The 25,782-nt window shown below is 43.4% G+C and overlaps 3 protein-coding genes across 4 annotated transcripts; 2 read left to right on the forward strand and 1 right to left on the reverse strand.

Moving 5' to 3' along the window:
* Positions 1-166: 166 nt before the first annotated feature.
* LOC107281646 (dirigent protein 5-like) lies at positions 167-7,298 on the forward strand. The gene is made up of 3 exons (XM_026027052.2): positions 167-722; positions 2,257-2,265; positions 7,151-7,298. The coding sequence occupies exons 1-3, from the start codon at positions 259-261 to the stop codon at positions 7,296-7,298; spliced, it is 621 nt and encodes a 206-aa protein (XP_025882837.2). The 5' UTR covers positions 167-258.
* Positions 7,299-7,947: 649 nt separating this feature from the next.
* Positions 7,948-19,691, reverse strand: LOC4344043 (kinesin-like protein KIN-12E). Of its 2 annotated transcripts, none has more exons than XM_015789091.3 (33): positions 19,098-19,617; positions 18,770-18,925; positions 18,602-18,685; positions 18,393-18,512; positions 18,196-18,309; positions 18,017-18,109; positions 17,749-17,909; positions 17,607-17,681; positions 16,938-17,025; positions 16,781-16,839; positions 16,625-16,688; positions 16,467-16,532; positions 16,243-16,389; positions 16,050-16,154; positions 15,676-15,911; positions 15,473-15,542; positions 15,307-15,363; positions 15,088-15,167; positions 14,489-14,546; positions 14,345-14,401; positions 13,180-14,229; positions 11,126-12,424; positions 10,949-11,056; positions 10,466-10,611; positions 10,292-10,379; positions 10,135-10,209; positions 9,816-10,052; positions 9,443-9,541; positions 9,268-9,342; positions 9,114-9,172; positions 8,858-8,969; positions 8,614-8,715; positions 7,948-8,533 (listed from the first exon to the last, which is right to left on the reverse strand). In XM_015789091.3, the coding sequence occupies exons 1-33, from the start codon at positions 19,518-19,520 to the stop codon at positions 8,393-8,395; spliced, it is 5,904 nt and encodes a 1,967-aa protein (XP_015644577.1). In that variant the 5' UTR covers positions 19,521-19,617; the 3' UTR covers positions 7,948-8,392. The 2 variants fall into 2 exon arrangements, with proteins under 2 accessions (XP_015644577.1, NP_001409915.1); NM_001422986.1 differs by having other exon boundaries at positions 8,063-8,533; positions 14,480-14,546; positions 19,098-19,691.
* A 3,420-nt stretch (positions 19,692-23,111) lies between these two features.
* LOC4344044 (uncharacterized) lies at positions 23,112-25,309 on the forward strand. The gene has a single exon (NM_001403224.1). The coding sequence runs from the start codon at positions 23,155-23,157 to the stop codon at positions 25,132-25,134; it is 1,980 nt and encodes a 659-aa protein (NP_001390153.1). The 5' UTR covers positions 23,112-23,154; the 3' UTR covers positions 25,135-25,309.
* Positions 25,310-25,782: the final 473 nt, after the last annotated feature.

Genomic DNA, 25,782 nt, shown 5'->3' on the forward strand with positions numbered 1-25,782 from the left:
AAGTTTATATTCCATTTAATTTCTTAATTAAATGAAACATCAGTATCAGGAGTTCAGGACCAGAGAATCGGACCAGCAAGAAATATATATAATATATCCATGCATGCATGCAAAACCTTTCTCATCACTATAAATAGGTACGCAAATCTCGATCGAGCTCGCCACATCGATCACAGGCTAACAGCTGCAAGAAAGCAAGCTTAATCAATCAATTAAGCCAAGTGGTACATTAATTAATTACCTCAAGCAAGAGTAACAATGCAAGCTACTTGGTCCAAGGCGTCTCTGATCGTCGCCGCCATCTTCCTCGTCGCCGGCCTCCTCCTCAGCTCGGCGACCGTCGTCCATGGCGGCGGCGGCGGCAGGAGGTTCGTCAGGAGCTACGACGAGCCGTGCAAGGAGATGAGGCTCTACTTCCACGACATCCTCTACGACTTCAGCAACAGCACGGCCAACTCGACGTCGGCGGTGGTCGCCTCGCCGGCGGCGCTGCTGAGGGCGGCGAAGAACACCACCATCTTCGGCACGACGGTGGTGTTCAACGACCCGATGACGGAGGGGACGAGCGCGCTGCCGCCGTCGCTGGAGGAGACGGCGGTGAGGGCGCAGGGGCTCTACCTCTACGACGGCAAGGCGGCGTCGACGCTGAACGCGTGGCTCGCCTTCTCCGTCGTGTTCAACTCCACGGCGCGCCGCGGCACGCTCAGCCTCATGGGCGCCGTGTTGAACTTTGCACTAGGATCACATAGGTTAGATCTAGTCGGGTGGTTCTATTTGGGTTTGATGAACGACATTCTAGATGAAAGAGAGAGGGTTTAGATACCGACCGGTTGAGGAGTTCGTGGAGGAAGAGGCGCCGGACATCGTCGTTGTCGTCGCGGCTTGACGTGGATGCGGCGCCGGTGAGGTCGACGGTGATGACGGCTGCGGCAGTGGTGGTCGTAGACGTCCCGGCGATGAGACGTGGCGCGGCGGTGGCGTTTCCCGTCACTGGCTGCGCCCCCTCTCGATCGGATTAGGGTTTTGTGGGGTGGAGTTGGCGGCGGCGGTGAACTTCGTACGTTGTGCCGTGCCGGCCTCCACCCCTCTTTTATATGGCGCAGTGTGACGGGGGCCCACCAGCCATTGGGCTGGGCGCCCCCGATCAGGGCGCGGTCAAGGCCCCCTTGAGCCGTTGGGCTCAAGGGGAGGGAGATCTATCTAACATTCTCCCCCTTGATCTCACTTTTTCTTTTAGCTTTTTCTATTCCATCACAGATTTGTAAATAGAGCATGTTTCATCGTCACGGTCAATCACCGATGGATTCGACAGCCACTATACACAACTCTATTCAGAAACAGATACTTTACTTTTGGGCCCTGTAGTCCAGGATTCATAAGGCTTCCCTTAAACCCATGCCGGCTACATGTTCCTTGAACACGTTGGGTGGTAGGCCTTTCGTGAGCGGATCCGCGAGCATCCTTTCTGTTTTAATGTGCTCGAGACTGATTGTTTGATCCCGGACTTTGTCCTTCACAACATAGTACTTTATGTCAATGTGTTTGGCAGCACCACTTGACTGATTGTTGTGAGCGTACATTACTGCGGGTTCGTTGTCGCAGTATAACTTTAGTGGTTTCTCAATACTGTCAACCACCTTTAAACCGGGTATGAACTTCTTTAGCCAGTTCACCTGCCCCGTTGCCTCATAGCATGCTATAAACTCGGCATACATAGTAGACCCTGCAGTGATAGTCTGTTTTGAGCTTTTCCATAAAATAGCTCCTCCTGCCAGGGTAAACACGTATCCCGATGTTGACTTTGTATTATCTTTTGCAAAGTCAGAATCTGAGTACCCCACTATTTGGAGTGATTCTGATCTTCTGTAAGATAGCATGAGGCCTTTTGTTCCTTGCAAATAACGCAAGACTTTCTTTACCAATTTCCAGTGCTCTAGGCCTGGATTACTCTGAAATCTGCCAAGTAACCCGGTAACGAATGCCAAGTCAGGTCGTGTGCACACTTGCGCGTACTGTAGGCTTCCTACAGCTGATGCATATGGCTTTGTTTTCATTTCATTGAGCTCATACTGATTTCTGGGACATTGCGATGCCCCATACTTTTCGCCTTTCATTATAGGAGCAGGTGTAGCACTGCATCTGTACATGTTGAATTTCTTCAACACCTTTTCTATATGTCTTTTGAGAAAGTCCCAATGCATACTTTGTTCTATCTCGGTGAATCTCTATGCCCAAAACATATGAAGCCTCACCGAGGTCTTTCATGTCAAAGTTTGAGGACAAGAATTTCTTTGTTTCCTGCAGTAGACTGACATCACTACTAGCCAGTAGAATGTCATCCACATACAGAATTAGGAAAATAAATCTCCCATTCTTAAACTTTGAATAAATACAGTTGTCCTCGACATTCTCTTGAAACCCAAATTTCTTTATTGTCCCATCAAACTTCAAGTACCACTGTCTCGAAGCTTGCTTTAATCCATAAATGGATTTCTTTAGACGACATCCCATATTTTCGTTTCCTTTCATGACAAAACCTTTCGGTTGCGCCATGTATACTTTTTCCTCCAAATCTCCATTTAGAAATGCCGTTTTTACATCCATCTGATGTAATTCCAAATCATAATGTGCCACTAGTGCCATTATAATCCTGAAGGAATCTTTACAAGAGACTGGAGAAAATGTCTCATTGTAATCAATCCCTTCTCGTTGCGTGAAGCCTTTTGCCACAAGTCGCGCTTTAAACTTTTCTATATTCCCTCTGGAGTCATATTTGGTTTTGTAGACCCATTTACAGCCTACTGTTTTGGCTCCTTTAAGAATTTCTTCTAAATCCCAAACATCGTTTAGTTTCATTGATTTCATTTCATCTTTCATGGCTTCCAACCATTCAGATGAGCGAGCGCTTCTCATGGCCTCTTCATATGAGGTGGGATCATCCTCCATATGCGACTCTTCTATATTATAAACTTTATAGTCATCACGGATAGCCGATCTTCTGACTCTTTCAGACCTTCTAGGGGCCTGCACATTTGGCACATCCTGTACCTGAGGCTCTTGATGAGTCTCCTGTATTGGCACATTATCTATTTGAGGCTGTTGTAGCTCCTCCTCTGGTGTGGCAACCATTTCTGTTGAATCCTGTATAACAGGTTCCTCACTCTCATTCATTGTTGCCACAGGAGGGGTAACAACAGGTGCTGGTACCTCAATGACAGGCATTGCAGGCACAACATCAGCAGGTAGAGAGAAGAAAGGTTCCTGAGTCGACGGAGCGGGTACAGACACCCGCCTCTCCTCAAGATCAATTTCTCGAACTACCGAGCTCCCCCTAATCATTTCGTCTTCCAAGAAGACGGCGTGTCTCGTTTCTACAAACTTTGTATAACTGTTTGGACAGTAGAAACGATAGCCTTTTGATCTTTCAGGATAGCCAATAAAATGGCAGCTGACTGTTTTGGGGTCCAACTTCCCAATATTTGGGTTAAATACTTTGGCCTCTGCAGGACTCCCCCACACACGGAGGTGAGTTAGCGAGGGTACTCTCCCTGTCCATAGTTCATACGGTGTTTTGGGCACCGATTTGCTTGGAACTCTGTTGAGAATATGAATGGCGGTTTTTAACGCCTCCATCCATAAACCGAGTGGTAGTGTGGAGTAGCTCATCATGCTGCGCACCATATCCATAAGCGTACGGTTGCGCCTTTCAGCTACCCCATTCTGTTGAGGTTCGCCCGGTGTTGAATACTGGGCTACTATTCCATTCTCTAGCAAGAACCTTGCAAAAGGTCCAGGGACTTGCCCATAAGGCGTATGTCGACCATAGTACTCTCCCCCACGGTCAGATCTTACTACTTTAATCTTTATATCAAGCTGATTTTCAACTTCAGCTTTGAATATCTTAAATTTATCCAGTGCTTCTGATCGCTCTTTAATTGGATAAATATAACCATAGCGGGAGTAATCATCTGTGAATGTTATGAACGAGTCATAGCCATCCACACTTTTTACAGGAAATGGACCACAAATATCTGTATGAATGATCTCTAAAATTCCTGCGCTTCGTTTTGCACCCTTTTTGATGCTCTTTACAAATTTTCCTTTAATGCATTCTATGCATTGTTCTAAGTCTGAGAACTCCAATGGAGGAAGAATTTCATTCTTAACTAGTCTCTCAATTCTCCCCCTCGAAATATGGCCCAAACGACATTGCCATAATTTCGATGAGACATCGGGAGTTCGCTTTCTTTTCTTGTTTTCTTTTGTCAACGAGGACACAACATTCACATTCTCAAAAAGAGATAACAAATAAAGCTCGTCTCGCAACACGGCAAGACCAATACATGCATTATTATGCCATAGTTCACATTTGCCACTTCCAAAGCGGCAATCATATCCATCAAAATCCAACTTTGATACACTTATTAAGTTTCTTTGCAAAGAAGGAACATAAAAGACATCTCGAAGTAAAAGTATGAAGCCATTCGCGAGCTCTAGAGGAAGATCTCCAACAGCTTCAACTTTTTCTTCAACTCCATTGGCAACTCTAATGGTGCTTTCTCTTCTTTGCGTAGTCCTCGTCGAACGGAATGCCTTTAAACAATTACAAGCATGAATAGTTGCTCCAGAATCAATCCACCATGTGGATCTAGAGTAACCAACATAATGAGATTCATTTACAAATGTAATAATGTTCTCACCTTTCTTTGCCATGATCATTTTCAAAAAGTCAGGACAATCTTTCTTGTAGTGTCCTGTCTTCTTGCAGTGGAGACATTGATCTTTCTCAACAGCGAACTGTTGTTGCTGAGGCAGATGCTGAGACTGTTTACCTTTTGAGGTGGGAGACTTGTGGTTCTTTTTCTTATCTTTAACATAGTTTATTGAACCACCATTTGATTCTTTGAATCTCTCCTCCTCTTGCACACAATTAGCAATGAGCTTCTCAAAGTTCCATTTCTCTGGACTTATGTTGTAGTTGACAATAAAATTGTCAAACTACTTTGGCAATGAGGCCATAACCAGATGGACCAGAAAGTCATCTGTTATGCCCAAATCCATTGGCTTCAACTTGTAAGCCATGTTGCTCATTCTAAGTATGTGGTCTCTAACACCACCTCCATGGTACCTTTCTGTCACAAGCTGCTTGATCAGCTGTGTAGCATAAGTCTTTGAAGAGCCAGTAAACTGACTCTTTATTCTTTCAAGGTACTCTGAGACAGCGTCACACTCTGGGATCGAGCCCAATATGGTAGGCTCAATCGTATTCTTTACCACAGCCAAACATTTCTTGTTGGCTAAGGACCATTTCTTTTGTTCAATGTCATACGACATGACGAGAGGAGCATTGTCCCTCTGTCTCTTTTGCCAGTCAGCATCTGACTCATTTTCACCTCTGACAAGTTCAGCAGGTTCTATAGGACATGGGGTAGTCAATACCCAGTCCACCTCTCCCAAGATAAAAGCAAGGTCGAGTTTTCTTTTCCATTCTGCGTAGTTATCTCCTTTTAGGGTCGGAATATCTTTAATGCAACCCATCAAGGAGTAGCCACCTGAAATAATCATGTGCGGTGAGAACAAAATTAACATTAAAATATTATGCATTAAGCCTACATCACCGTTGGGCAGAATTAGACATAACACATATAACCATAACTATAATATTGCAATTAACAACGTTGGTCAGAAAATTACAACATCATAGCACATACTTAATGTTCCTAAAATTAAATTCTCCCGTTGGTTCGAAATTTAATTTTAGAAACACTAATTTTCATCAATTACATCTATTTGCAGCGGAAAACTATATAAAAATCATATGAACAGTAGCAAAATCTCTGTAATTCTCTCTCTGTGAAAATTCTCCCGTTGGTTCAAATTTAAACAGAGGTAAAACATGCAAAAAACTATTCAAAATTCTATTGAAATTTGCATGAAAATTGACAAAATAAAATGGAAAATTGCTACTGTTCTCTTTTATTCATTTTCGGCCCCCGAGGGACCTAATTTGAACTTTTGCCGGCGGCCAACGGCCCTTTTGGCATGGGCGGGCGCCCCCTTTCCCCAAGCCGCAACCTGGGCCTGGGCCAGGAAAACCGCCCCCCGCGCGCGCCTTCTTGGGCCGATTTCGGCCCGGCCGGCGTCGACCGTCCGATCAGCTAGGGTTTCGATCGGACGGCCGGGCGCCGAGATCGGAGGATCAAAACCCCCCTCTCCCGGCCGGCCGCCGAAAAACCCTAGCTTCTCTTCTCTTCTCTCTCTCACGCGACCGCGTGGACGGCGTCGCCATCGCCGGCGACCTTCGCGCCGCCGCGCCATGGCCGGCGCTCCTTTCTTTTCTCTTCTTCTCCGCTCCCCCACCGTCTCTAACCCCCACCGTGTGAGAGAGAGATGGCGACGACGGAGATGGCGGCGCCGCCGCGGGCCCCCTCGCCGGCACGCGCGTGCAGGTGCGCGCGCGGCCGTCGAGTGGCTCCTAGGCGGCGCCTCTTTGCCCCTCCCCCCCTCCGTTGCCGGCGTCGACGACGGCCGGCGACGAGGTAAGATTAGGGTTAGGGTTTTTGGTTCTTTTGATCCGTGCGGATCTTGTGCTTTTCTTTCTTTGGATTTATTTTCCCGAACCGATCTAAGCCCTAGGGTTGCTCTGATACCATTGTTGAACTTTGCACTAGGATCACCTAGGTTAGATCTAGTCGGGTGGTTCTATTTGGGTTTGATGAACGACATTCTAGATGAAAGGGAGAGGGTTTAGATACCGACCGGTTGAGGAGTTCGTGGAGGAAGAGGCGCCAGACATCGTCGTTGTCGTCGCGGCTTGACGTGGATGCGGCGCCGGTGAGGTCGACGGTGATGACGGCTGCGGCAGTGGTGGTCGTAGACGTCCCGGCGATGAGGCGTGGCGCGGCGGTGGCGTTTCCCGTCACTGGCTGCGCCCCCTCTCGATCGGATTAGGGTTTTGTGGGGTGGAGTTGGCGGCGGCGGTGAACTTCGTACGTTGTGCCGTGCCGGCCTCCACCCCTCTTTTATATGGCGCAGTGTGACGGGGGCCCACCAGCCATTGGGCTAGGCGCCCCCGATCAGGGCGCGGTCAAGGCCCCCTTGAGCCGTTGGGCTCAAGGGGAGGGAGATCTATCTAACACGCCGACCCCAGCACCGCGACGAGGGACATCTCCGTGGTGGGAGGCACCGGCGACTTCTTCATGTCCCGTGGCGTCGCCACGCTCCGCGCCGACGCCGTCGAGGGATTCACCTACTTCAGGCTGCTGATGGACATCAAGCTCTACGAATGCTACATCTGATTACATATATATACGTTAACTTGCTCTTTGATAATTAATCGATATGCATGCATGGTAAGAGATATATGTGTGTGAAACAATTTATCTCTTTCCGACTCTGTGTGTGAAACAATGTATGTATGCACCGCTTTATTTTCGTTCAATAAATATGCAGTCCCGTGCACCTAAAGAGATGTATATGCACCAATATATATATAGTCCCGTGTACCTAATTAGTATACTCCCTGTTGAATACTTAATACGTCTCAAAATAAATGAATCTATAATGGAATGAAATATTTCATATTATAATGAATATGAACATGCTAGAAAATTACACATTCTATTTAAGATTGGTTTATTTTGAGATAGTGGGAGTATTTCTTATTTGCAAATAGTTGGATTTGTTTTTGCAAAACTGTAAGTCAATTATTCTTGTCTTTTGAATACATTGAAAGGCATAAATACGTAAAACTACAAAAGAAAAAGTAATTAGATGTAGTAGTAGAGTATAAGGATTACAAAAACAAACGAAAGAAAAGAAAAGGAAAAAAAAGGCATACCTTGTCTCCGTGGGCTGCATCGGAGGAAAATATAATAATTTCTAGGTCTATATCTCCCAAAAAAAGGCATACCTTGTCTATGTTTTGGGATGAAAGTAGTAAGTAACTAACAATGTAACGATGAAGAACATTAAATAATAGAATAGTACGCACTAGTGTGCAGGACAGATCAAGCAACCAAGAGCTACGAACAACCATCTCAGGTGGTGTTTGGGAAGGAAGGATTAAACTTTGGTCTCTCTCATAAAAGTATAATTCCCTCCCCTAGAGACTTATGGTTCTGTGAAAGGGGCCAAACACCCCCTCAATGACTCACTCGTTGGAGAAAAGTTTCAATAAGCCGTTGCTACCATGTACGGTAGTACTGTACATACGACGGAAATCTGCACAAATCATAAATACACTGGATGGATGTACCTCATATACAATGTTTCTTGCAGTCATCACCATTTTTAACCCTACATCTTCAGAAAAAAGTAGGCCTGTAGCGTCAGAGAGGTGGTGCTGCAGACACAAGAAGTGTCTGATCTGATTCATGTTCCGCTCCAGCCTTCATTGATGACTACCACGACGCGTCCTGGAGCTTTTAGCAGCTTGCAAGCGTGAATGCTCATGTCTCGCGTGGGAGAGAAGCATATCCGATTGAGCCAGCCTCCTGCTGAATTCACTGTTGGCGGAACGATGGTTGCTCCCCTGTTGAAGTGATTTTGTAAGAACAAAATGATAGTATTTGTAATAATGGAAATGGTTGCCATGGTTGAAAGTTGTTTCACCATTTGGAACGTTGTCTCAGCAATCGCTTGATTTGAGCCAACTAGCAATTGGATTTCCTCGTCCATTTCCATGATCCTCTGTTGAAGGTTATCTTTCTCCATCTACAATAACAGAGAATAACGGTTTAATATGAATGTAATCAGGTATTTAATAGTCCAATAGCAGAATGCTATTTGTGTGATGGTGTGTGATTGTTGCAGATATAATGTGTGAAAAAAAAATAGTTGCAGATATTATCTCAACCTGTAAAATTCCGTTCTGGGCTTCAAGCATTTGCTCCCGTTGCTCAAGCTGTTCTATGAGCAGTTGGCTCTCCAACAAGTCCGCCTTTCTTTGGTCCATATCATCAAACAAGCTATAAGGAAACAGTATCCAACATGGTGTAAGCATGGTTTCAATAATTTAATTGATAAACAGTATCAAATGACAAAGAAAGACCAAGAAATGAAATGCTCATCGTGCTGTAAACATAAATCCCTTCAGGAAACATATGAATCACCTGTCTCTTTCTTGAATGAGATGATCAAATTGTTCTTTTAGCATGTCAAGTTCCACATCCTAGATTGACAAAGCACATGATGATAGGAAATTCTGTCTTATTAAATGATCCAGAAAAATCAGAAGTGTAAAATAAGAATTTGATAGTGGCCTACCTTTGCCTTTGACTGTTCAATTTGTTGCTGGGAAGCCATTAGCAATTTCTGCAACTCTTCCTGATCAAGCATGTTCTGTGTATAGAAGAAGAAATCACATATCACTATATCAGTGAACTGGTTGACAATAAGACCTAATACTGTGTGTAGATACTAATATACTACTGCAACTTACAGCATAGTTTGTCATGTCTAATTTGACACCAAGTAACTCCCTTATAATATCATGTGTCATGCTATCAACGGCGGCCAGTCTTGATGTTAGCATGCAGATCTATGAAGAACGAGAAAATATAAGCAGCTGATATAAGGTACGGAGTACTTCTTTTAACACAGGGTAATGAATTGTAATACTTTATAGGAGAAGGAATAAAAGACAGTTATTTTCCATTGTTTCCCAGGCATTTTTTTTTAAAAAAAAGATCCCCAGATAATCTTTACCGAAATGGCTATTTCTAGAATTTAATCAAAATGTTATTTGCTTATTCTATCCAATTTCAGTCACAAAATTCTAGTTATTCAATTGGCCTGAAGTACAATAAAGTCACCTCTTTCTGTTTATTACAAACCAATCCTTCTAGTTCTTCAATTCTCTGGCGTGCCACTGAGATTTCTTGATCCTTTTCAGAGTTCATCTGTTGAACAATGCTAGATATGCATCGGAAAGGTGAACCAGATCCTCTAGTCCGTCCTGAAGGCTTTTCGAATTTGGTATGGCCAGTATCAGAATTAGATTCATGTAGACCAAACTTCTGTTTAGAAATCATGTGCTCCATTTCCTGATACTGTAAAGCCCAAATTATAAGCATTTCTGACGAAATACAGAAATAATGAAATTGACAATACTAACAGTTGAAGGTTTCATACCTTCTCCTGAAACAGCAAAGACTGTGCTTCTGAATGCAGGACCAACTCAGCTATGTGCTCTTTGTATTGCCTTACCTATGTACACAAAAGAGAAGGTATTTGAATACCTTTTATAGACATAACTAAAGTAATGGTGTGCCACATTTAAAGCATATACCTCCTCATCTTTACAACTAGCTTCCATTGTGAGACATTCAATCTTTCTTCTAGCATCCTGATGTGCAATAATCTCCGCTTTCAACCTCCTACCATAAGAGTAAAAATTGACAAACAATTGAAAATAGGATACGATGGCAGTCTCATAAAAAAATCAGATGAAGAGAATTCTCACTTTTCTAATTGGCATCTCCCTGGACACAATTGCTCTGTAGCATCACATTTTGATGTGCTATCTACAATGAACATCTCTTGAGCTTGTTCAGCTTCAGATTTTTTATATATTTGATAGCTCCTCACTTCCTCTTTAAGGTTGCATACCTTCAGTTAAACAGAGAATATGTGATGTGCTATGTATAATTTCCATTAAAACCTGGCGAACTATGTATTCACATGAATTAGCCTTTACATAGTTACAATGGAGATGTTGAATTCCAGGCTATCTAGCATAACTTTCCTCTTTGATGTGCTATCTGATATTACTGTTATCCATGTCCTTTTCTGGTACCCATTTATTAGAAACTCGATTTTTTTACTCAATATCCAAAGGAAGATTTAACTTAGCAAACAATAGAAGGCCTAACTGACTAGTCATCAAAAGAGAGAGCCTAGTGAAGAAGAGAAAACACCAAAGAAAGCAGAGTATTGAACAGCTTACTTCTTCCTCCAGAACTGTTATAGTAGATTCAAGTTCTTCCACAGAACGTTCAAGAATCCTAACCTCTTCCTCTTTCTCCTCAGCATATACCTTACTTATCTCTGCAGCCTACAAAAGCAAGACAAATTAATTTTATCTAAATTAGGATCAAGAACAAAGGGCATTAGTAATACTTACTTGACGAGCTTCAATAGAAGCAGCTTCATTCTCCTCAGCTAAAGCCACAGCCATTTCAAGCTTGTCAGTTAACTTGAGTATTTCTTCTTCGAGATTTCCTTTGTCAATACTTATAATTTTAAGATTATCATTTAACTCTTTGATTTGTGACATCAAGCGTCCCTCTTCAGAAGAATTAAGCAATAGTATTTCGTGCTCCAATCCCTCGATGACCTTAGATTTGTCTTCCAGCATTGCTTTTGTTTCACTAATCATCATAGCTTCCTCTTCCAACATCACTTTGAGATTGTTGTTTTCCTTGAACAACTCTGATGACAAACTTTCAGAATGTTCTAACTCAGACCTTAAGATTAGGAGTGCAGCTCCATTTTCAGCCAGCTCTTCCTCTAGCACCTTTTGTTGTTTCAGTATGCTTTCCATTGCAGAAGTTTTCTTTTCAAGTTCTCTTTGAACACTGACAAGGGCATCTGATATTTCATCAGCTTTGTCTTTCATGTCCTTCGCTTGTGATGTAGACTCTTGCAGTAGTTTAAGATCAAAAGATAATCCTTCTGCAACATCACTTTTCCTGTCAAACTCTCTTCTTAGGGATGCATAATCCATATCAAATGTCCTTTCGACATTGGTATCTTCCAGTTCTGCATTACTGCCAAAGGGAACTACATGCACAGATGCCTTTTCCTTTCCATCTACGACCATATATGTTCCTGGAAAAATATCACCATTCATACCACCCAACTGACGTGAACATGACTCAACTTGTTGAGATACTCCCGCATAAGTACTTGAATTAGTGCGCCGGTTCTGCTCAGCATAAGAATTGCCTTGTTCTTCTAGAAGTGCTCCCATGTTAACAAGATAAGACCTTGATTCATATATCCATTTCCTCAAGTCCTGGCCAAAACTGATAACCTCCGAGCAGAATGCAAATAGTTCTACTGTAGTAACTCTTTGTACTTGATGAAAAGATTCTTTAATTATAGTAGCAAGGTTTGTCATCTCTGCTACACATCCATTTACCTGTTCATGCAATTTGTCATACCTCTGTGCTGTAAATGAATTTGACGCTTCAAGCTCCTGCAAATCATTGATCAAAGAAGTTCTCTCAGCAAACAACAATTCCACTGCTTGCCTGCAACTGTCTTTTTCAAGTTTTAGCTCCTCATTGGCCTTCAACAGAGATGAGAGCATAGTTTCAGCTTCTTCCATGGTTTCTTGAGCTTCCTCAAAATTTGAAAATAAGGCCAGAACCTTATTTGACTTGTCTTCAACAAGATGCAACACATCTTCAAGCTTTGCCTGTACGGTATTTGAACAATTAGATTGTACATTATTAATAAGATTGTTTTTAATTCATAAGGAAGAACATCGAGTGGAACGTAAAAAGAAAGTCATTATGTTTGCACGAACATAGCATTTCACAAAAAGAGGCCACTCTCATGTTTCATGCAATATTATGCTAATATCTTGATAGAAAGATAGATGGTATCCAAGATAGAACATCTTTTACAGATTGAGAAATCTGAGAAAATTGTACCAATTTTTATGTGAGAAGTTTGACAAATAACTTAACATATTATGAATGTGTCTGGCAAGAATTATTGCAACCACTATAAAGCACATGTCAGTTAAGCATAAATGCATAATCCTTGCTGTACATGGCCCTAGATAATTCAATTACCTTGGTTCATCTATTATAATATATTTAAGGAACAAAGTTTATGAAAATAATAAAGACAAGCATTAATACCATTACAGAAGGTGACTGTTAATCGTAATTTCAGTTTTTCCTCATCTTTTCCGATAGAATGTAAAATGGAATGTCCAAATAACATCTACTTGAGAAGTGGTTAGCAGTTAAGGGGACCATGAGAGCAAGCAGGAAGTCAGATAATGGGCCCAGTATGTTCAAGAATGGTTATATCCATCGGAAGATCAAAGTAGTCTTACTCAAGGAAATCCTACTGTTAACATTTTCTTTCTCCTAAAATACATGAATTTGTGTAAACAAACACTATCTCCTACTTTACTCATGTAAGAAACTCGGTGCATACCTGGTAGTGTGTGTTAGCTTGATTCACTTCAGATCCATCTCGGTTGTGACTTATTTCAGCTACAGTACCCACATTATCTGGTAAGTGACACTCATGACGAGAATACCCTTCTGTTGCTTCTGCAAATAAGCAACTCTTCTGTTTCACATTGTCATTCAGTTCTTGTACTGTGCAATCTTTTTGACGCATTAAATCTAATAGTTTTAGTGCTTCCTGGGATTCATCATTATCCAACAGCTGAGCTTCAGTTATAGCAAGAGTAGCACCTCTTAGAATGTGCAACTTTTCTTTCACCTCCCTGCCCATTCTCTGTGCAGCTTGTAGCTCAATTTGAAGCCTAGAAATTATTTTTTCCTTCTCGATACTAACTTTCATAGCCTTCTCCACATGTTCACTGACGGAATGATTGTTGTAAGGAAAAGAGCTAATCATATTATCAATATTCTGATATGCATCATCTAAAGAACTGCAACCATCTGTCAAGAAGCTTGTCAGATCAACAATTGCAGACTCCCATTCTTCTGACAAAGTTGCAATTTCTACATCTTTAGCAACAATAATCTCTGAAAGCTTGGTACTTTCTTCAGCCATAATAATTAGCTTCTCTTTGAGACCTTCATTTAAGCTTTTAATATGTGTCAATTCGTCCTGTAATAATTGTTCACTTGAATGCAGTATTTCATTTTGACGATACACTGAGATCTCGTCATGACCATACATCTTCTCAGCATTTTCTTTTACTAGACTTATTTCATCATTTTGTACAGAATTTAATCCACATTCATTCTCCAATTGTCCACTCAAAATAATGCCTTTGTCAAGTAGATTGCGTGAAGAATTGTACTCTAGCACTTTTGTAGAGTTCTTCAAATCACATATCTCCGGATCAGAGAAATGCAAACGAGAAGGAGAGTCCTGGTTTTCACTATAAATTTCTGAAGGTGGAGTGAGTTCAAGTGATTCAGTAATATCAGTTGTGATCCCAACATCCACGAATTGCCTTTCAACATCAATTGAAGCCAAATATGAACCACACCATCCTGCTTGATCCTGATATGAAGTAAAAAATATGTAAATTATGTGTGTAACTGGAATCATAGTTTTTTTCCCCTAAAAAACAAGTGTGAATCATAGTTGTAGGATATGACTATAAATAACATCTCACATGTTGCTTCTGATTGATCCCTGGTATCACAGAGCTCTCCACGACCTCAGGAGCAACCTGAATGATAATGAGCATCCAAGCTGAATGTAATTCTGACCAGAACAAACGCACAATGAATTAAGGCTGGGAAAATACCGTACGTACTTGACCTGTACCACACTTCTGGTACTGCTTCAGTTCACAGCGCAGTTTATTTACTTCACTGCGAAAACAGCATGCATAACCAATTACCAACCTTTAAAAAATAGCAGCCATATCGTGTGCAACAGTTAACCTAAAAAGCAGTTCATGGTATTTAAGAAATTTAGATAGATCAAGAGAAAATAATCAGAGCACAATGTGAAAGTTTCTTTTACAATAAGAATTGGAATGAATATTATTTTTCATACGTACAGTGCAAAGTTTCTTATTATCAGTGAAATACTTAGGTCTTATCTGGTTTCAAGAAGATAAGTGTTTACACTGGGCGCTTGCAACCTAGATCAGTGGGATTGAGTTGCAGCTTCCAGAGGAGATGGGAATGTAGACTTCAAAGATTAAGAATTTTAAGGAATTTAGACTTGACAAGTTTATTAGAAAAAATGTAAGTGTCATGGAATATTTCTGCTTCATTTTCTTTGTCACAGTGGAAGTATTGAATCATTCCCATCTTCTGGAGCACTTCTTTTTCTTTAATGAAATTGTTGAATTTGTAAATGTAAATGCTCGTTCAGATTATAGTATTAGAGTGAATAAATGCTTACCGTGCTAGCAGAACATTATTTTCTAAGCATGCATCCAATTCTTTCCTGCAGGTCTCCAGCTCCTTGATAGTCACATCACCCTAAATGCATAATGTCCCAGATCAATCACTAAAGATAATTCAGGTTGTTCCTCATTACACTTTGATGAAGCGCAAAAGAAAATCATCCCCATCAGATAACTGTTTTCATAAATAAAATGATATCCAGATAAGAACACACCTGAGCTTCCATATTTTTAGGGGGTCTTGCATACTTCTGCTCAAGAATATGAAGGAACTGCACATAGATGATGAGAGGAGAGTAGCAAATGAGACCCAAAAAGTAATAAAGAGGCTATGTACTATGGATTTACTTTAATCAAAAAAATCAGGAAGGATGGATATACATGATTACGCAAAAGGGATATCTCTGTTAATAACATTTCTCGCTCCCCTTGCTTGCTGAACTTCTCAAGCCTGTATATGAGGTTAGTACAAGAAGCTATAAGTAGTTCATTCAAGTTCACAAAGTTTATGACTTGTTGTGTGAAGTGTTCTATCTACAAACTAAAATCATTAGTGCTATGAAACAGCATGACTGGGATATTACATTCTAACTTGCTCAATTAATCTCTTGTTTTCCAAAGCAAACTGAGTTAATTGAGAATTATCATTGATTTGTTCTTGCAGTAGCTGAATCTCTTGGAACATTGCAGCATTTTCATCCATCAGATAGCCATCAGATGATATCTGGTTATCAGCTAATAATTCCAATCTTCTTATTTTTTCATCACGAAGTTTAACCGTCGTTCTCAAGTGTCGTGTATCAGATTCCATCAGGTTGACCTGAAAAAGAAGAACATATAACTCGCATCTCCCAATTTTGAAAAGGCATAACACTGCTACAGCATATATATATATAGGGAATATAAGAGTAATCAATAGCTCTTTTCAAGGGTTATCTATAACAGAATATAGTATTACCAAACGGTTCAAACTCTTTATTTCACATTCCAGCTTCCTTATTTCTGTTTCTGCTGATTTTTCTCTCCTAAGGCTCCCTACCAAAACATCCTCCAGATGGATAACCTGCTATTAGATATATGAGTAATTGGTTACAAGTAATACATCGTACATCATGGTTAAAAACCAGTAAAGTAAAAACATGTCATGTGACCTTTTGCTTTAGGAGTTCCAAATCACAGGCTGACTGATCATCTACCCCATGCAAACTATTGAATTCATTACCATAGCCTGATTTTAGAAGTTTAAAGCTAGGTGATCCAGGCATATTTTGTTGCTTCTTCAAGCATGTTAACTGATCCTGTAAGAAGTAAACAATTAATTCAATTAAAAATGCCTTAAAAATCCAACAGAGAGACTTTGCTATAAAAGCATTACCTTCAAATCTTCTATCTGCCTTTGTAGAGACATAACATCTCCTGAAGCATCTTCATTTACTTTGGCCTAGCATAAATAGATGAAGATCCGAATGTCAACAAGAGAATTCCTCCTATCTTAGCAAACTCTGGCATTCTTAAAATACTAAATAGTATTACATTATTTTGGATAAGTTTAGCACGTTGAGCAAACTTCAAGGTACTCAATGTCTCACTGGAGGAACTGCAAGAATAATTCATAAACGAGTTAAGGGTACTATCAAGAATATACCAAACAAACTGAATGCTACAAATGAATATATAGAACATGGGTACCAAATAGATGGGCTGACGTTGGCAACAATTGTTGTTTTAGAGTTCCCTCCTAGGGAATCCTAGTTAAAAAGGCACAAGTCAGTGAGCGAAAAGAACAATTGAAGACAAGTGATGGAAAAAATATTTCAGCAGTCTAATATTGTCTTTCTATTTTAACCTGAAGTAGAAATGTAAGCCTTGAATCTCTGTAGGGAACATGCCGGTTTTTCCCATTCGCAACATCCACCAGTGTCATTATAACAAGCCTGAAATGGTACAGCAACTCATGCTTCTTACACTACAATATTTTCATTATACAAAAGCATTCATTCCTAGCACTCAAATATATGTACATCCTGGTATAGTAAAGAACATTACAGTACAGGCTAGTAGACATAATAAACTTCCATGAAGCCAATTGCACTTCACTTTGAATAAGGAAACCAATAGAACACATATTCATGGTTTTTTTTTCACTTAGCCATAAATGTAGCAGGCTTCATAAAATGGAAAACATAACAAAAGTTATCCACTTTAACATGGACAAAGTGAGCTATTTGGTGGTCTCATTTTAAACACCATCTTCATGGGTGTTCTAGTATGAGACTCTAGTCAGACTTGCTAAATGATAGTGTTTTGAAAACTGACATGGGTGTTCTAGTATGAGAATCTAGTTAGACTTGCTAAATGATAGCATTTTGAAAACTGATTGGTATGCAAACACGGTTAATTTCCTTCAATATGTATAAAAAAGGATTGCTCCAAAACGTCCAGCAAATGGAATGTTGTGTCTTGCGTTTTCGAGAAAAAAAATGGAGTGCTGTTTGAGAGGCTGAGAAGAAATTACCCAAGAGTTGACAATGATCTATTAATGTTTGCAGCTTCTTTCAAACGTTCCCCTTCAGCTCCTGAGCTTTTCTGCCTAGTTTCAATTCAGTCAGTATTTGTGAAGACAAGAAAAAGCTTTTTAGCTAGACTCTGTAATTCACCTCTCAGAACCAGCAAGATCAACCAAATTTAACCTCCCAAAGCGGAGGTGTGTCATTGAATCTCTTTCCCAGCGGCTCTCAATGACACAAGTGAAGACACTGTGTGAACGGCTGCTCTCACTATTCATATTTGTTGCTGCCATTTTCCTATTTGCCACCCCCTAAAAGAACAATTTAGGAGCTTCACTAAAGTATTTCATCATATAACAATTATAGTACCTCAGATATTCAGACAATGGAACGTAAAATGAAGATAAGATTATATCACCTGTAACAATAACATCATAACATCTTTAACAGATGACACATAACATTCCATTAGGTTCTCAACATATACACCTTTCTTTATATCTTCGCGGATCTACAGAGGCAATATCTATGTTAGTTTCCACATTAAGTTAGTACAGTATGAAGCAATCCTCAAATGGAAACTAGTAGGCAAACTACCTGAAGATTGGTTGATGATGGTTCAAGTAGATCGGTTATCTGTTCATTATATATCTCCAGAAAGGAGCATTTGCAGATATATTTCAGTTTGTCCTCTCTCCGTCTCTCCTCTTCCTTCAAGAAACATAGCATTTTGTTTTTTTCTTAATAATTAATATCTATTAAGTATAAACAACAATTATAAGTATTAAGCTTACCTCTTTTATCCGAGCAAAAAGATACTCAAAAATGCGAGGTGTCAAACCAGAGTCTTTGCTGAGTTCATTGTCCAGCTTACTAAGCTCTCCCATCATCGTGTATGTTTTCCCACTTCCTGTCTATAAAAACAATAGGAGAACCATGCATATACATCAGACAAATCCCTATTTCTGACACCGAAAAAAAACATAGTACAACATAATATTACCTGTCCATAGGCAAACAAACAGCCATTGTATCCAGACATGCAGTTCTCCACCATTGGAAGACCAACAACCCCGAATAACTTCTCCTAGAACAATTATACAGAACATTGATTAGGCTAAGACCGTCCTTGCAAAGTAATCAATAGCAGTGGCAGTAGTACTCTGCAAACCTGTGATATTGTTTCACATGCAACATGGTCAAACGTGAACATTGTATCCGGATGCCCTGTCCAGCTCAATGTCTTTGAGCTATCCTGTACCAGGCATCTTCTCTGACCGTTCGCGGTGCTCTCGGCTGCATTGATGGGCCTTATCCGTATCAACACCTGAAGAAATTACGCCACATTTAAGCATTCTTAGCTTCAGAAATCTTTGCTATCGTGCGTGCAAAATTGACAATCTACCAACACTGGATTTCGTTATTCTGATGGTTGCTAATCCAATAGCGCATAGAATGGTTGTGATTTTCCGAATTATTACTGCAAACAATCGACCAACCTGCACATTGCGATCCTTCCAGAACGCAGGGTCCTCATCGAGCTCGAAGTGCGGCACCTCCGCGGGCACCTCGGCGGCGGCGAGGTCCCTGAGATCGAACACCCTCCTCGACGACGTCCCAATCGAGGAAGTCCGATCCCTAACCCCAGACCCCGCGGCGCAGGCGGCGGCCCGGGGCGTGCCGGCCAGCGACTTGGGCGTGACCGGCGCTGACCGGGGGTTCCTACCCGGGTCCGCGATGGCCGCGAGCGGCGACCTCGGCGGCAGCATGAACGGCAGCGCGGCGGGGCCACCCACCACTGAGGAGGAGGACGGCGCCGCCGCGGCGGCCAGGTCGTCGTTCTCGTTGGTCTCCGCCTCCACGCGGCGGGCAGCGGCCCTCGAGGTGGAGGCTCGCCGGCCGCCGGCGCCGTGGCCAGCCATGGCTGCGCGGAGACGGAGTGAGGTGGCGAGGTGGGGGAGCGGGGGGTGGTAGAGTAGAGGAGACTAGTAATGGGCGATCTCGCTAGAATTCAAATTTGAACTGCGCATGCGTGTGGGTGGCCATGAGAGGAAGTGGATCTGATGACTGATGAGTCTCTGACTGTGTGAAAGCTTTTCGGGCTTTCGGCCACCCCCGCTCCTGTGATTAAGAACGGTAATTAGGGAAGTCGTTTTCTTTTTGATGTAGATTAATTAATGATGGCGATGTCCACTTGTACTATTTGGGTTGCTTAAATATTCATTAACGCTGAGTTATAAACTGGAGTGGTTAGACTTCTAAGTGCCAACTATTAAGGGCCTGTTTGGTACAGCTCCAACTCCTAAATATAACTCCAGGAGTTGAGTCTGGAGTGGAGTTGTGGAGCTGCCTAAACCCAGCTCCACAACTCTAGTACATTTTGTGAGAGAGCTCCACCCAACTCCACTCTCAATTTTGGTGGAGCTGAAACTGTTTGGCTGAGCTCCAGCTCCAGGAGGGGTGGAGCTGGAGCTGGAGCTGTGCCAAACAGGCCCTAACTCTAATTCATCTTTAGCCAATCTAATAGCTCATTCATACAATAATTATATACTACACTATTAATACTTGGTCCCACCTGTCATACACACGTTACGTCTTGGAGTCCGTGCTGCAGCTGGCTATAAATCTGTAGCCCGCTGCCCTTCTGTCTCCTCATTTATGTTCTTAAAATATGTTTGCAGCAGGTTTATAGCCTGCTATTGTACCTGCTCTAACTCAACTTTCTCGTTTTCCACAGGCACGTTTTTCAAACTACTAAATAATATTTTTCTTTTAAAAAAATCTAAAGTTACTTTAAAATATCATCTTAATTCATTTTTCAAAAAAAATCAGCTAATACTTAATTAATTATACGCTAATGAATCGCTTTGTTTTGCGTCCGTGAGAGATGAGTTCCTAACACCCAGCAAAGAACTCAACCTAATAGTATTAACTTATTTATATATTGATCATGTTATAAAATTATGAGGACCCTTTGAATCATAGGAACAGAAAAACAAAGAAATAAGAAAAATGTAGGATTCTGACAGAAATACAAGTACAAAATGGAGAATCGCAAAACGCGAGAAAAACACAGGAAAAGACTGTTTCAGTGGATCGTGGGAAAGAAGTAGAAATCAGATAAGAGAGACATACAGAAAATTTTCCAAAAGGTTGAGGCTCTTGCTATTCTCCTCCAAATTCTATATAGAATTGTCTATTCCATAGTAATTTCAAATGAGAGGATATGATTCAATCCTTTGTTTGAAAAAAACTTTATGGGAAATTTTCCGATATGATTGAAATCTTCCAAAGTTACTATGTTTTTTCTAGGAATCAAGGGACTTAGGAATCAAGGGACCCTTAGGCTATGTTCGGGAGGTAAGGTTGCTTCCCGATACGGAAAACAAAGCACACGATTATAGTGAGATTAATTAAGTATTAGCCTAAAAAACTTAAAAAATAGATTAATATAATTTTTTAAAGCAACTTTCATATAGAAAACTTTTGCAAAAAATACACCGTTTAGCAGTTTTAAAGGCGTGCGCACGGAAAACGAGGGAAGTGAGTTGGGAAAGAGGGGAAAAGAACATAGCCTTACTCTTTCAACCGAGAGAAAACAAAGAGCAAAAAAAGATTATTATCAGTTAAATGGCTAAAATGTGAAGGAAAACATAAAATGGTATTAAAAAGATCTAATGGACCATAAAAACTATAATCTTTTAGAGACAAATATGCTACAACTTCACTCTTTCAGGAATTATGGAGTATATGCTTGAATTAGGGCATTTTTTTTGCAGTAATTGAACTTTTCCTTTGCAAATTCGTATAAAATGCAGGAAATTTTATAGGATTTTCGCACAAATTAGTTAATTTATTGCAAAAAAAGAACTTTTCAAAAGGAATGCCTTTGCTTGAAACCCCCCATTTTTTATCTCAAGATATATTCATGCTTTAAACTTGAAGATCACAAAATTTCAGTCAAATGTACCTAGTTGAAATCTGAGGAGTATTTGACATGTATCTCAATCCATCACTGAAGTTCCAACCAAAACAATGTGGACAAAACTATTTAGACCGACCACGAGTAGGGAGATTGAGAAGGCGATTAGGTTTTAGGGATTGAGAGTAGAAAGGGTGAACTGAAAAAAATAAAATCATTTCCGAATTGGGCCGTGGCCTTTGTACGTGGCTAGGAGGGCTACGGCCACAGTGTCTGGTGAACTTCAATTACTCACTGGGCCGCTAGCCCGCAACATCTTGATTCGGCCTATCTAAGTCACTATTGGGCCCAACAGGTACCAACTGCATTTTCGTGCGTATTAATGTGACAAGCGAAAGAACAACAGTCAGTAATCTCTTTTGGCTTACACGAATATGGAGTAGACAGAAAGGGAAACAACCGAGCAATTCCTTCACTAATCAACCCAGCATGGTTTGTGTGGGCTTGTCCTTGCTCTGACCAAAATCAGCATCTTCCGACCAGCCCAGCTGTGTTCACACCTAATCAACCCTTTAATACAAATATATAATGCCACTCTCACAAAACAGCAAGCGAAATCACCCAAGTAATTAAGCAGGAGTTCATCATCATTATATAATGTTTTTCAAGGCAAAAACATAGGACAGCAGAGCAGAGCAGAGCAGCTAAGTAAAACAAACAGCGCACGTTCGTTAAAAGTTTCTTGGTAAACAAGCTCAGAAAGAAAAATGCAGGGACTCGACTCTGCGCATTGACCCCAAACTCGATCGAATCTGCCAGCTCACTCATGAGCTTAAGAGCGTTCACACGCAGTCGAACACGAACATTCCCACATTTCCGCGCCAGGTGCACTCCATCATCCATGAGCTGCATGCATGCAATTATGCAAATTAAGCGTGGTACTCCTAGATTGTTTAGTAGTAGAACATCATTTGCCTTGATCAGCTAGCCAACACATAAAAAACACCATCTTTAAGCCCGGTCAGTGACAGGTAGGCAGGGTAGTCACTTTTTGCCGTGCGAAGCAAGCACTAGAGTTAATTAACCCCTGGATTAGGATAACGACAATGAACTTTTCTTTCCAAGATCATCCAGATGGCTTCCTGATAGAAATCGCAGATGACACTGTGCCCAAACGTGATCGATCCGTGCACGCACATGCACCACAGATTCCGTTCGTCACGCGCCCGTTCACACCGATGGTGTCGAGTGGAGTGACCCAGCAACCACTCAAAAAGTCGAGTACCATCCGAGGAATTTTAACTCGTTTTCTAAACTCTTTAAATTTTGATTTAAAAAAGACTTTTAAAATTATTTTGAAATATTTATTCCTTTTTATCACGTTATTCGTTTGACGTGGCAAAACAATACTGTCGGTCTGGCCAACAAATTCGAATTTGAATATAATTTGGGATGATATATTTTTAAATTAAAAATAAAAGTTGTTAAAAAAAATTGCCGAGTAGATAAAGCTCGGGCTTGGGCCCCACCTGACAGCGACCGGTCCAACCGCTAACCTACAAATACCCGCCTCGCTTCGGACAAACACCTCACTCACCTCACAGGCTCACACACAGGCACACACACACTTCCCGATGGAGCCCACCGGCACGATCGTCTTCGCCACCGTCGGCGTCACCAACTTCGGCTTCGACGTCTTCTCCGCCGCCGTGCCACTGCCGCCGATGGAGGAGGACGCCGAGCGCCGCCACACGGACGGCGTATCCGTGAACTTCAACGCGCAGTTCGTCGACGATGGCGGGGAGGAGGTGGCGTTCGTGTCGGAGCGAGGCGGCGCGGCGGGGCTGTTCCGGTGCCGGCCGGGGCCCGAGCAGCGGGCCGAGCCGCTGCCGACGGTGGAGGGGAGCCTGTTCCATGACCGCCCGACGGTGAGGGGCGGGAGGTTGTACTTCGTCTCCGCCCACGAGCAGCCGCCGGCGCCGTTCAGGAGCTGGGCGGCGGTGTACGCGACGGAGATTGGGAGCAAGGAGACGGTGCGGGTGAGTCCTCCGGGCGTCGTGGACATGAGCCCCGCCGTGTCGGACTCCGGGGAGCTCGTTGCCGTCGCGTCGTACGGGGATCGGCCGTGGGCGTTCGACTTCCGCGTGCTGGAAACGGAGGTCGCCGTCTTCCGCGCCGCCGATCCAGCCAGGCGCGTCGTCGTGGTGGGGCGCGGTGGGTGGCCGACGTGGCACGGCGAGGGCACGGTCTTCTTCCACCGCGTCGCCGACGACGGGTGGTGGAGCGTGTTCCGGGTGGACGTCTCGCCTGAGACCCTCGAGCCCACCGGCGGCGAGAGGCGAGTGACGCCTCCCGGGCTGCACTGCTTCACTCCCGCCGCGGTCGGCCGCGGCGGCGGCGGGCGGTGGATCGCCGTGGCGACGCGGCGGAAGGGGCGCGCGCAGCGGCACGTCGAGCTGTTCGACCTCGAGACGGAGAGCTTCTCCCCGCTCACCGAGCGCCTCAACCCGGAGCTCCACCACTACAACCCCTTCTTCTCCCCGTCCGGCGACCGCGTCGGGTACCACCGCTTCCGCGGCGCCGGCGCGCGGGGGGACTCGGTGGTGCCCTACCTGCAGCCGGTGCAGAGCCCGGTGAGCTCGCTCCGGATGCTGCGCGTGTACGGCACGTTCCCGTCGTTCTCGCCGGACGCGGCGCACCTCGCCATGAACGGCGACTTCTTCAAGACGCCGGGCGTCACCATCCTCCGATCCGACGGCGCCAAGCGGTGGGTGCTCACGCGGGAGCCCAACCTGTTCTACACGTCGTGGAGCCCCGCCGAGAGCGGGGTCATCTTCACCTCCATGGGCCCCATCTTCGAGACCACCAAAGCGACGGTGAGGATCGCGCGGCTGGAGTTCGACGCCGGCGAGCTCACCACCGGCCGCGACGAGGTCGCGGCCACGCTCAAGGTGCTCACCCGGCCGGAGGCCGGCAACGACGCGTTCCCGGCGGTGTCGCCGTGCGGGAAGTGGGTGGTGTTCCGGTCAGGCCGCTCCGGCCACAAGAACCTCTACATCGTCGACGCGGCGCACGGCGAGGACGTCGGCGCCGGCGAGGGGACGATCCGGCGGCTGACCGACGGCGAGTGGATCGACACGATGCCGAGCTGGTCGCCGGACGGGAGCCTGATCGCGTTCTCCTCCAACCGCCACGACCCGACGAACGCCGCCGTGTTCAGCATCTACCTGGTCCGGCCAGACGGCTCCGGGCTCCGCCGCGTCCACGTCGCCGGGCCGGCGGGGAGCGCGGCGGCGGACAGGGAGCGGATCAACCACGTGTGCTTCAGCCCGGACTCGCGGTGGCTGCTGTTCACGGCCAACTTCGGCGGCGTGATGGCGGAGCCCATCTCGGCGCCGAACCAGTTCCAGCCGTACGGCGACCTGTACGTGTGCCGGCTCGACGGCTCGGGGTTGGTCAGGCTCACCTGCAACGCCTACGAGAACGGCACGCCGGCGTGGGGCCCGGCGAGCTCGCCGGCGGCGGGGCTGGAGTCGCTGTCGCTGGGCCCGGGCGCCGGGGACGAGTCGCTGGGCGAGTTTGATGAGCCGCTCTGGCTCACTTGCGACGTCTGAGCTGAGGGCGACAGATGATGATCGATGAGCTGCACTTTTAATTAGAATAAAATCTGTGGTGAATTTGATCGGTTGATAATAACGGGACGAGCCTGATTGTGTGGGCTAGTACGAACCTTGTTGGGAATAGGTTTTTTATGCATGAAAAGGGAATAAATGAATAATGATTCTGGGTACAGGGTACGTTTTTGTTCCGTTGCTTGATAAAGCTGATTGTGATTATGTGGACATTATCCATCTTCAGTTGTACTACTGTCGACTGTCGTGTGAAGTCACTTTTGCATTATCAAAAGTCCAAAAACAAAACTGGACTTCTAGGCTTCTTCCCTAATACAGAGTACAGTACAACTGCCGGTCCAAAGCTTTACTTATTCCCTGTTTAGTTCCCCGTAAACTTTTTTAAAAAACATCACATCAAATCTTTAACATATGTATAGAGTATTAAATATAAATTAAAAAAAATCAATTGCACAGTTTGCAGGTAAATCACGAGACAAATCTTTTGAGCCTAATTAGTTCATGATTAGCAATAAGTACTACAGTAACCCAAATGTGTTAATAACAGTTTAATTATGCTCAAAAGATTCGTCTCGCGGTTTGCAAGCGAGTTACAAAATTAGTTATTTTATTTATGTCTAAAAACTCCTT

This window comes from Oryza sativa, chromosome 7 (genome assembly GCF_034140825.1).
Source record: "Oryza sativa Japonica Group chromosome 7, ASM3414082v1".
NCBI classification, from domain to species: Eukaryota; Viridiplantae; Streptophyta; class Magnoliopsida; order Poales; family Poaceae; genus Oryza; species Oryza sativa.

Excerpts from the sequence above, each read along its gene's own strand:
- LOC107281646 (XM_026027052.2), top strand. The coding sequence starts at position 259 with ATGCAAGCTACTTGGTCCAAGGCGTCTCTGATCGTCGCCGCCATCTTC.
- LOC4344043 (NM_001422986.1), bottom strand. The coding sequence starts at position 19,520 with ATGGCTGGCCACGGCGCCGGCGGCCGGCGAGCCTCCACCTCGAGGGCC. Across the intron at positions 10,612-10,948 it reads TAACAGTTCTGGAGGAAGAA|GTATGCAACCTTAAAGAGGA; the intron begins GTAAGCTGTTCA and ends GTTTAACTGAAG. Across the intron at positions 9,173-9,267 it reads TTGAACAGTCAAAGGCAAAG|GATGTGGAACTTGACATGCT; the intron begins GTAGGCCACTAT and ends TTGTCAATCTAG.
- LOC4344044 (NM_001403224.1), top strand. The coding sequence starts at position 23,155 with ATGGAGCCCACCGGCACGATCGTCTTCGCCACCGTCGGCGTCACCAAC.